Source organism: Psammomys obesus, unplaced genomic scaffold (assembly GCF_907164565.1).
Source record: "Psammomys obesus unplaced genomic scaffold, mPsaObe1.curated_primary_1811, whole genome shotgun sequence".
Classification (NCBI taxonomy): domain Eukaryota; kingdom Metazoa; phylum Chordata; class Mammalia; order Rodentia; family Muridae; genus Psammomys; species Psammomys obesus.
The window spans coordinates 10,398,668-10,411,291 of NW_026596051.1; the positions used below are offsets into that span (position 1 = coordinate 10,398,668).

A 12,624-nucleotide genomic window follows, 5' to 3' on the forward strand; every position below is an offset into this window, starting at 1 on the left:
ACACACACACACACACACACACACACACACACACACACACACACACACACACAGCTCAAGGTATAAATGGCATCTCTCCTACAACCTGTAAAAGAACACATAGGTGATACCAATTGGTAACACAAGAGTCAACACCAGATTCAGCACATAGGCTAGCAACTAACATTTATGTGTAGGTCTTAGATCTGTCTTTTCACATTTCTCCCTTAGTCACTATCTGGTATCTACTTAGCAGGCCAGCTGTGTTCTTCACTGTTTCTGTTCCCTTTCTTTTCTTTGTTTTTCTATCTGTTTTTTTTTGTCTCTTTTCATAGACTTTCCCAAAAGATAGTTTCTCAGCCTTGAGGACAGAGGAGTCTCTCTACCTCAAATTCCTAAGAGTTGGGATTGTTGAGCTTATCTGACTTCTGAGTGCAATTCTTTACATCTTTCTCATCTCATTTTACTTTCATCCTGAGATCTCTCACCCTCCCTATTGTCCTTATTGTAGTTTCCCTCTATTTTTTCTATCATTCCACTAATTGCTAGTCTCACTTTGCTTTTCTCCTTTTCCCATACACTCAGAAACTAATATCTAGTGAAAACACTATCAAGATCACCAAGTTAAAATATCACAGGGCTATTGGCACAGTAATGTTTATTGTAGACTGTTCACTATAGCTAAAGTATGGAAACAACTGAAGAGGTTGAGCAATGGAAGAATAGAGAAAATACAGAATGTATACAGAGTTGAGGTTCTGAGACTTTTAGAAGGGAGTCCTAATGGAAGGGACTCAGGCCACATGGGCTCAACTCTGAAAAGTGATCCCTGGGATTTGATTAGTCCGGTAGACAATGTGCTGTGAATCTGGAGAGAAAACAGGCAAGCTGAGGTAGAGATGATGCGTAATTTCCTAAGTGCCAAATCCTGTGTCTCAACTACAAGCTGGACACCCTGAGAAAATTCTGCATAAATTAACAAATTCTGCTCAATGTTTTAGCAACAAATCTGCCCTGCAGACCTGAAAATATTAATGATCTTGATGCAATTCAGCATGAGTCATGTAGTGTCTGACTGAGAGGAATGTACAAATGGGGGCCCCTGTTGCAAAAACAACCATGCAGGGATTTTTAAAACATAGAGCATCTATACTTTTCTAAAATGTTAAAATGTTGAGACTATGTCTAGTCCTCCAAGTCCTTGCTAAGGACCAGGCCACTGTGGTGTGCAAGACCCTTTGCCTTATGTCCTCTTTCACATGGTATGCTTGGCCTCTGTGAGGAGCCAATAATTCAGTGGTTGGGACCAAGCCTGTCCATCTGCTGCTGAAAACAATCCCCCAAAAGAGCCTCTCAGATTATCCTTGTGTAACCTGGCCTCAGAAATAATAAAGTATTAATATTAGAGGGAAGGGGGCTAAGAACAAAAGGCAGGGCCTTGGCCAGGCTACACCAGTGTCCTACTTGTGAGTTATACCCTTACCCTCTTATATGAAAATTTTCAACTGATATTAGGAAAAAAAATTGATGTCATTGCTGTATGACATCATCAGTTCAGGTTTCTACACCAAAACAACCACAAAGTAGCTTCTAATTAACAGAAGAGAGTTTCTTACCTGAAGAAGTAAGTTTCTGCACTCTCGTAATGGCCAGGTGTCAGTCTGAGTGGAGGGTACGTAGTGGCCAGCGGCTGCACCATAAACAAACCCATGGCCAAGGCCACAAAGAGTACGGGCAGGAGCAGGTCTGAGATGGTGCTTTTCCAGGCTCGAAGTGTGCGCAGTAATCGCTTCCTCAAAAGTGCTGCTGCCTGTCCCCAAAGCAGCTGGAAGCCAATCATGGGCTCAGGCAGGGCCCTTGCAGGTGGAGTTCTCACAGAAGAGCCGCCTGTAGGGGATAAAAGACAGACAGAGTGAGCAGGATGCAAATGGACTGGGCTCCTCACTCTGACCTGGTTCTGATGAATCTCTCCATGTATCACGTAGGGACTCTGGACCACCTCTGTAAAGGATAATGGACAGCTTTAACCTACTCATACTAAAGGAGGGCTTCTCTATCCAGACAACCAGTTCAGGGCTTCCTGGTTCACTGTTCTAGAGATTACACTATGACTGGAGGCACTAAACAAAAAAATGAAGTACTTCCGTGATCCCACTGACACTGCTTCTGAGTGGAGTGCAACCGAAAAGAAACCTCCAGCACACCTGATGGCTGAAACAAAACCTGAAGCCTAGGTGAATTCTGAGCCATCAAAGACAGAAAAAGTGCAGGAGCTTCTGTGAGTCCCACCGCTCTGATTAAGCTGGCTGAGGAGAGGGATACTGAAGAGATGCTCTCTCTTCAGCACCCATTCTCTTCCCTGCAAGCCCTGCTGTTCTTTACTTCTGTCCTCAGTTTGGGTCTTTGCTGGAACATTTGCAGACTCTGAGCCTGTGCTGGACATCAGAAAGAAGCATGGCAACTGTTCTTCCTCATTTCACCTCCAAAGAAGAGCGCCTTCCCTCCTGAAGGCAGAGTCTCTCCTCCGGGACAGATGCCAAAAGGTCCACACCCTCATTCATCCCATTCCCACCCTCCCCTCTTCCTTTGTGGACAGCCTCCATGGCCACATAAGTTAGCAAGAAGAATCTAAAAGGAATAGGTGAGCTGAGATGCAGTAATGAGTGGTCATCTATAAGCATTCCTCAAGAGTGAGCATAAGCAGACATCCATGTTTTCTCTGTCCACCTGCCCCAGGGTGTGACTGCCAAAAAGTAAGGCAAACCCAGGGCAGTGGCTTGAACCTGGTCCTATGGGAAGAATGAGCTTGCACAATTACCCCCACGAGCAGTTTTCCCCAAGGTCTAAGGTTCTTCACCAAAACAAACCCAGCATAAAGCATTTTGCAATAAAAGTAGTGACATCAGAGAACAGTCGTAGGAATGGATTGTTCTGTTAAGTGCCAAAAAAAAAAAAAAAAAAAAAAAAAAAAAAAAAAAAAAAAAAAAAAAAGATGGTTTGCAAAAGAGCAGGAAATTAGCTCTTCGGTAAAATAAAATAGGAACCTCTTTTGAAAGACCGGTTATTTGTCAGTGTTAAGACCATCGCTACTGAAGCACAGCGGTGTTACAAAGCATATCTGTATGATTCCCTTATTGCCCAAGGTATTGCGTGATAACCCTATCTATGACAGGATCAGGTTATTTGGGGTTTTTTGTTTTGTTTTGTTTTGTTTTGTTTTGTTTTGTTTTTGTCGAAAAATACACAGCAGAGGGGTTGGGGTGAACATTTAAAGAAATAATGCAACACAATGAAACATGGTGCTGTGATCCAGATAGGGAAACTTTACTGGGTAGGAAGGATAGTGGTTCACAGAGTTTTCGAACAGAGAGCCAAAACAGGAGATATAGAATAGCATGTCCAAAATCACTCTGATATAGCAGAACACAGGGTATCCTTGAATCATAGGTCAGAACCGGAAGTGAAAAGTGATCAAGAAGAAAGGCCAGGACAGTCCCCTATCCAGAACTCAAGATGCCTCCAGAAGGTGCCCTCTGGTTATACCTACACATCATGTTGTTCAAAATGGCTATAAAGAGTGAGCACCAGGTTTTAAGCAACACTAAACAACAGATTTATCTGGAAACTTTAAAAATGCCAGCTTCCTGGCACCAGTTCAGAAAGCCATCTGAACCTCAGACAAATCAATGTGCTCCCTCTGACTTCCCCGCTGCTGAGCCTGGCTCTGGTAATGTTTAATGCATGACCAATGGTGGCCCAGATGTGGCTCTCATAAAGCACTCCCCTCAGCCGATACAGGGACAGGGTTCTAGCAAAGGACTAAACTAAGTGTGACGCTTTCGCTTCTGTGCTGCTGCGCACTGCCCACTTGCAGGATTACACGCAGTTGAACTGGGGAAGTTATGCATATTAACCTACTGGAGATCAAAGCTCTGAGAGGTCATCAGGTTGCCTACTTCCTAAATTTCTAGACGTGATTTTTTAAAATAACGGCTTGAAGTCTTTGTTGGCTTTTGACTAAGGATCTCTCTTAGAGGAATGGCTTGTTCTGTTTTGCTTTGAGAGGCACTGAAGGGCCCCCAGCAGGTCCTGTGACATTTTTATCACCCCCACAGTCCCTAGAAGTCACTCCCCACCAACACACCTTTACGCAGCATCTTTTGATTTCATATCTGACCACCTACATTTATAAATTAGCCACCTTCTCCTGTGTGTACAGCAGGCAAAAGATTTTAACTGTCATTTACATAGTAGAAAAGAGCACACCAAACGTATACTCAGAAAATTTGCCCTGGTGATGGAATGAGTGTGGAAGTAGAGATGGGGATATATGGTCCCTGTTGCTAGTGGCCTCAGTCCCTGAAAAGCCTTTGTGAGTGCCGTGGTGGGGTGGGATAAATCCTATCTTCACTAACCTGGGTGTGAATCCAGTGTTATCCATTCTCACATTGCCTGACTTCTGAAAGACAACATAACCACTCTGAATGCCACCTCCTCAATTCTACAGAGAGATTTAAAATAATTTCCCTCCACATAACGAGGGTTATTAGGATATTTATGAGACTATCAAAGCAGGGGCAATACTGACCTCCAGTTACAGTAAGTGTGCCTCAGACAGCCTCATTATGACAGCACAAGAAAGGTGTGCCTCCTATCAAGAAGAGTATCTCCACTTTTCCATATAAGTTAATTGGATGGAAATAAGAAAAAAAAGGCTAAGTTACTTTATAGTTATAAATCAACCACCATTCAAATATTCATGGCTAAACTTATAAAAGTATTCATATGAATAATTTAATAGACAAAAATTAAAATGCTGGACCAAATTGTTATGAATTGTCTTATTTGACTTATGAGTGCAATTATATTCAAGGACTTCAGTTACATCTACAATTATCTACTCCCATTTACTCAGACCATCAAATCACTTATGGAAAATGTCCAAAGATTTTTTTTTTAACAGCAAGGAGATGACTGTAACTCTTCAAATATAAGCACCTGGCAGAGCTGAAAATGTGGGTTTTATGCATGATGTCCACTTTACCTACAACACTGACATTCTGGCAGACTTAGGATGGAAATATTGCCAGTATAATGCTTTCACATTAATAAAATTAAGTGCTCAAAACAAAATACACATAAAGTGCCTGATTATGCAGTTCATGAAAATTTAGAAATAGTCAATTAATATATATTGTACAACAAAGCAGTAATTTGTCTCCTCAACTCATCTAAATGACAAATATCACAATGTTAATACCAAACATTACTGAGTGTTTAAGGGAAAGGATCTGATGACACATTCCTGGTGAGAGGCCAGGTAAGGAAAAACCACTTACGGGGAATAAATTTCCTATTTCCAATTCCAGAGCTTTGTTAATTCAAAACTAAGTATGCGTAAAATGGGGCGGCTTGCTAGAACTTGCCCAAATCAGCAATGGGAAACTGGAAACAACTCAGTGTCTAAGACCCGGGGACTAACGGGACAAGCCACAGTGTAGGCTGATCACCTTCAATGTTTGGGACTAGAAAGAAGTATCTAAGATTCCAGATGTTTTTTTCAGTTTGGTGATATTGATCTATGCAAAATGAATAAGGGTCTCCAAGTCCAAATACCAAATCCACCAACATTTCACATTCATCTCAACTAAGACACACTGAGAGTCAACAAACATAACCAAAAAGGAAAAGTAAACAAACAAAAAAACCTGTCTCTGCTACTAAATCTTCTCTTCACTCAGAGCTCTATGTTCATCCTCTTGCTATTCCCATGATGGCCACGCATCTTTGTCTTGATGGGCACAGAGGTCTTCGAGAGAGCTACTGAGTCTGTCTTATTCTCTGCTTTCAGTACACTGGCCATCCCAGTGAGACAATCAGTCTGAACTGAAGAATGAGTGAATAGGTAGACAGTCATCAAAGGAGGGTTCAACATTCTTATCTATCACTCTCCTGAGCCCAAAGCTTTCTCCGAGGCTCATTCCTGGCCACATTGATAATATAATACCACCTGTATACCTTTTCCAGTCTCTTTAACTTCTTAATTCCATTCTCTGCATCAGCAAACTTGCTTACGAGGTTCATCCATGGTATATCACACCGTGACTGTTTGAACGCTGTATGTGAACAATGTGCTATAAGTGGCAGGGCACAACATTATTCTAAAGCCTCTGTGTCAAGAAGTGCCCACCATAATTTCACTTTTATAAGTATTATGTATCAGAATTTTGAGTTCAGGTGAGACTTGAGTGAGAATGAAGATGAAGAATACAATCAATGGAAGATACCTAAGGGCTCAATTTCAAGGTAATTCCAGAGTATTAGGAAAAAATGTTAAATATTTGACAAAGGAAAGGCATCTTTTTGTACTGTGGTCTAAAGACACAAATATGGCTGCATCCAAATCCCTGGGCATTTTTGCTTCTGTGTACCAGAGAGGAGATGAGATTTATGGAGTTGTAGATAAGATGGTGTAAGGTACAAAACTCTAAAATCTACACTGCTCTCAAGCCCCAAAATTGTGTGTACCAACTACATGTGGATAATTCTACAGTATGAAATTTTATTCATGAACAAATATATTCAAATTATTACACAAAGTTACCCCTAGGCTGTATACATATGTGCTGAAACATCAATGAATTTCATCTTTAAATTTGGGATCACATCCCATGGCTTCTCTTTTTGTATATTTAAATATGGCACAATCTGAATTATTTCTATTCATAAGTACCACGCTGGAAGCCAGGTCAGAGTGCCCTATTCAGTGCGACTCCAGTGAGGAGGTAAGAATTAGAGAAGAATTGATGAAACCCTTGTGGACACGTTCATCACAGCTTCCTATAGAGAGAGATGTCAGGAAAGGTTGCCTCAAGCTAGACTCATCCTGAATTATCCAAGATGTCCCACCATTACTTTGAGGCAATGGCTACACTTAAGATGAGTGAAGCACACCCTTGTCAAATATTTCACACAAAGATGATATTCCAACTCAGAAAACGAGGATTGGAACTATTCATCAGCAGCCCTAGGAGCTTTTTGTGGCAGCTCTGATCTGCATGGTGACAAGAATTACAGCTTCACACTCCTTCCTACTTCCCACTGCCCCTGATAGAAGTCGCTGCTCCTGGCACCTGCCACCACCGATTATCCTGCCCAAGTCTATTTCAATTCCATTTTATTTTGGCAGCCTCTTTACTGCAAAGCACCCTGCTGTTAGCGCTCTGCTGGTCTTAACCTACATGGAAAACAAACCTTCTTTGGCATGTATAATTGGCAGCATCCATGTTCTCTCCCCACCTTGCTTGCAGGGATGGAGAGTTTTGAAGTTCAAGGAAATGTGGACAAAGAGGAAAAGACAGCCCTGTGGATTTAACACCATGGTGAAGCCTGAGAGACACACACAGAATTTGGAGCAGCTCTTTGAAGAGGCAGTAGATTACAGCAGACCTTCCTGGGACAGGCTGTGCAAACAGGATTGTCTTAAAAAGCGAAGGAGAGGTTGCAGACCCTTCAAATTAATCACTGCCAAAATTGCTTTCCATCGGTAGAAGTGGTAGCAATTAGGAAGGAAATACAGAGGATTATATCGTGCAAGAAAAAAAAGGAAAGGGATTTTATGTAAAATGCTACTGACAAGGCTTTGAGCTAAAAATTTAAATATGATTTCAGGTCTCAATGAGGGGATGAAGCTTCATAAAAATGACAGAAAAAGAGAAGGAAAGAGAAAAGCTGTGGCAATGCCTTGTATAGAAAAGACAGCCATTTGCCCCCAGCATCACTCAGCATTAGCTTTGTGATATTTCACACAAACTTTAGGCTTCAAAAGACAGCACCAGAGAGCTTTTCATAATACTGACCGCCGACCGCTTAAATCAGAGGGAACTGGCGGAGCAGTTAAAACCGGAAATGCCACAGGGTGTGGTGGTACACACATCTCTAACCTAGCACTCAAGAGACTGAGTCAAGTAGACGGAGAGTTCAAGGGCTACCTAGTCTTCACAGTAAACGCTGTCTTAGACAAAGAGAGGCAGGGGAGGGGGAGGGTTTGGAGAGAGGAGAAGAAAAACAAGGGAGAATCAAGAGGGAAGCTAAGTGCCCAGAATCAAATTCTGTAAAAGTGGGTGGAAGAGTACACCCAGGTGACTTTTTTTTTAAGTTTTTTTTTTAATTTTATTTTTTTCTTATCAGTTAAATTTTATTAACTCTGTATCCCAGCCATGTCCTGATCCCTCATTCCCTCCCAGTCCCTCCCTCCCTCCCTCATCTCCACCGTGCCCCTTTCCAAGTCCACTGATAGGGGGGATCTCCTCCCCATTCATCTGATCCTGTTTTATCAGGTATCTTCAGGACTGGCTGCAAAGCTCTCCTCTGTGGCCTAACAGGACTGCTCCTCCCTTGGGGGTGGGGAGGCCAAAGAGCCAGCCATTGAGTTCCTGTTAGAAATAGTCCTTGTTCCCTTCACTAAGATGATCAATCCTCGTTTAGAAAGACAGATGGGATGTGCATTGAAAGTATGACAGGAGTCTACTGAGCGCATTTGAAAGACTCTAACTAACAGTGTTTTCAAAGCAAAGACTCATGACCAAACCTTTGGCAGAGTACAGGGAATCATAAGAAAGAAGGGGAGTTAGTCTGATGAGGAAAGGTTAGGAGCTCCACAAGGACCAAATATATCTGGGCACAGGGTCTTTTCTGAGACTGACATTCACCCAGGTGACTTTTAAACCTTCATTTAAAAGTGTAGTTTTGGAAGACAGTAGCCATAGTAATGGGACATCTGTGAAGCTGATGCCATGCAGGTGAGGCCATGTGATCACAACTGCCTACACCTGCCTATTTAAATAACACATTCTGATTCTAATCTCTCTCTCTCTCCCTATCTCTCTCCTTCTTCTCCCCCTCCACACCATTAAGTCAGAGAGAACCACAAGATCTTATTAAAAGGTTTCTGGCTGGTCTGGTGAGCAGGAGACACTTTACAGAATGGTCAATTAACTCAGGCAAAGATCAGCTCAGAGCAGGCAGAGGACAGAGCCTGCAGGGCAGGGAGATGAGCAGTTCTGTGAGGTTGAATGCAAGCAAGCGGCATGTTGGCCTGCTGAAGAAATGAAAAGTCATGCATGAGGAAGGAGATAGATCCAGGGCCTGGTATCTTCTTAGGTGCCTGTGGGCAGAATTTGAACTTAAGAGGAAAAAAGTTATCAAATTTCATTAAGGGAGAATAATGAGATCAACCGATTTAAAGGAAGATTGGGGACAGTGGAGAGAATACTGCAAAGGGAATCTAGGGAAAACTGGCTGTGCAGAGCGAGAGAATGGATGATTCATGAGTAACTCTGACATCACTGTTTGCCCACTGGCTACAGCACTGGCGTACTCCCACACTAGGAACAAAGAAGGAGAAAACAATTTATGGGCACACAGTCCGAGTTTAGACATTCCCTGGTGCAGGTACCTTGGAGTCGAGCAGACGGAACTGTTTAGAGCAGTGGTTCTCAATCTTCCTAATGCTGTGACCTTGCAATATCATTCTTCGTTTTGTGATGAGCCCAACCATAAAGTTATTTTGTTGGGCTCATTTTCATAACTGTAATTTTTGTTACTGTTATGAATTGTAATGTAAATATTCGAAATGCAGGATATCCGTGATGCAACTCCCAAAGGGGTCGCCACCCACAGGTTGAGAACCGCTGGTTTAGAGGCAACCAGAGAAGCACTGTGAGCTGATGTTACACTTCTGAGCAGCAGGGGCATGGGAGCAAAGTGGCCAAGGCTGAAAGAGAGGCCAGTGGGAAAGCTGGGAAGAGAGAAAGGTAAGCATTTAGGAAAGGCTGAAGTGTGGAGCTGGATGGGAAGACACTGATAAAGACAGCAAACTGAGAAGGGAATTTCAGCGGAAAATTAAAGTGTGAGATCTTAGAGCCTGAAGACAATCCTTCCCTCAGAGAAAGCGGTCACGACTGGCATGCTGCCTGGTGAAGCAGATGGCACATTGGCCACCAGTGAATGCAGAACAGGCCTTCCCACTGTGACCTTGGGGAGTAGCAGAGACCGGAGAAGATACATGCAGGAGATGACCTGGCCTAGGTACACTAGGCTGCTCAGGCGATGAAAGCAAATTGTGCAGCTTCAGACACAGATATTCACTGCCTGCTCTAAAGGCAGGAAGTACATGGTCATGTCCACAAGTTTGTTGTTTTATGAGGCCTCTCTCCTTGTCTTGTAAGGGTATTTTGTCCCTGTGCCTTCATCCTTTGTTTTTATTAAACTCCATTTGCGTTCTTTTGTGGCTTAATCACCTCCTGCCAGGGCATCAGTTTTGTGTTGGATGAGCATCTTCCCATGTGACTTCATTGAACTATAACCATAAACAACTGTTTTAAGCATCATGTATCCAGGACTAGAACTGGGGCATTGACATATGAATTGTGGTGGAATGTAGTTGAGTTCACTGCAGTGCACAGCTGGAAAGTGGCAGAGAGAAACCAGAATAAGAATGTGTTATATTTTTCTCTTTTTTAATTTTTATTTTTTATTTTTATATTTTATTTTTATATTTTATATTTATTACAGTTTATTTACTTTGTATCCCAGCTGTAGCCCCTTCCTCATTCCCTCTCAATCCCACCCTCTCTCCCTCATCTCCTCCCTGCCCCGTTCTAAGAATTTGTTATTTTTATTTTAAGAAGAGCATGAATCACTCTGCAGGTGAGGTGAGTGGACCAACAGCAACTCCTAGAAGCTTCTTAGAAAGACATATGTGGGCCCCTCCCAGGCCTACTGACCTAATATGGTTCAGCTTAGCCACCTGAGCTTAACAAATGGCAGGGCATTATATTGAAGTGGTCACAGATGGTGGGGGTGCACATTTTTGAACCCATCACTCAGGAGGCAGAGGCAGGTGGATAGATGTGAGTCTGAGGCCAGCCTGGTCTACAAAGCAAGTCCAGGACAGCCAAGGCTATACAGAGAAACCCTGTCTTGAGAAACAAAACACCACAAAAAAAGATATGGCTTTTTTTTTCCTGAAAGCCAATTAGTATATACATATATACATACATACATATATTTCATAATGTATTATATTGTTGATATATGTATTTGTATAATGATTTGGCCAAAAGTATTATGTGTGTAGTATCATAATAAAATATAGTTTACTGATCATAGGGAAAGCTATTTCAAATAAAGTAAAATGATCCAAAGAGACCTCACGACGTGCTGTGACTAGAAAGAAAATTTTGTGTTAGAAGCCCTAAAGGTTTGTGCAAGTCAGATAACCACTCTCAATTTAAGTTTGCTTGCAAATTGGCAGGAAGGATCAAATGAAGAAAAAAAAGAAAAACTGCCCAAAAGGACACTAGAATCAAGTCTAATGCACTCAGGTGAAGGGAAAAAACCTAACACATGATAAACTCTTTTACCATTAGGAAGTGACGTCTACCCCACTGTTTAGACCCAGTAACTCTGTGTAGTTCTAGATGCTCAGGCATCAGTCTTCAAAACCCATTTCCGTAGAGCTGCTGGGTCCCTATGATTTAGAAGTATATGTTTTATATTTTATTTTGCTGTCATCAATCTTTCTGAGCAGTGAGTTGCTTAGAGCTGGCCCTTGGAAGATATACAGCTTATGTAGAATGAAGGGTCTCACACAGACAGGTGTAGCCTGAAGCAGTAGGCAGCGAGCATCATCCCCCAGCTTTCTCCTAGAAGGAAAGGTCCTTTTCTAATAATCACTGTAGAAATTGTGTTCCTCTAATCTGGATCTTACCAAAGGGATGAGATTCACTAAATCAGCATCCTTAGGTGATTGTAGTCTCTCTAGCATCCTGACTTAACATTCTTCAAAAGGCATACCTACTGAGGAACATAAATTTGACTCATACTGACTTATTGATTACAGTAAAAGCTGGCAAATGTAGGTGATCTCAAACCAAATTTGATTTACTGTGTCTTGGACTAATTTCTTAATTAGCAATGAAAGACTTAAATTGAATTTTAAATTATATTGTAGTCTAAAACTTTGTAATTTGAATAATGATACTGTGTTTCTATAACATATTACTACTAAAAATGGAAATGTTTTTGTTTCCTGGATACTGTGCCTTTAAATTCAAACTCCAGGTTTCACACTTCATGTGGCATTAGTTCTTATCACACATTTTATTTCTAATACAATTGCACAGATTTTTCCCTAATATTCCCAAGGTTAGGAATGTCTAAATATCATTTATAAATAGATGTGTTATTACAATGAAATATAGAGGGAATGCATTTGTGTTGTGTTTTCCTGATAAAAGTATTTACAAAGGCCTCGTATCATAATTAATTAAATAACTATTATATATGAGTAGTTATTTAATTGAAGAAATGAATTCTCTAATTTTAAATCTTTAGACCAAATACCAAAAACTTAAAATATTTAAGAGGTGTGCACATTTTGTGAAAAAAAAGAATAATAAAGATGATAAACCATGATATATGCTGTAATTATGTCAGATTGCATATGTAATCACATTAATCTTAAAAAATAATTTGAAAAAAAAATCTAATTACTCCATTGCTTATATAAAAAGTTTTGGTTTCTTGTTTGTTTATTTTTTAAAGATTTATTTATTAGGTATACAGAGTTCTGTCTGCATT

General features: G+C 41.2%; 1 protein-coding gene across 1 annotated transcript in view; it reads right to left on the reverse strand.

Annotated features, from left to right (window-relative positions):
• The window catches only part of Abca13 (ATP binding cassette subfamily A member 13), a 463,272-nt gene that overhangs the window by 162,105 nt on the left and 288,543 nt on the right, over window positions 1-12,624 (reverse strand). The window contains 1 exon segment of the mRNA XM_055624041.1: window positions 1,596-1,866. Within this exon segment, the coding sequence (XP_055480016.1) occupies window positions 1,596-1,866 (271 nt within the window).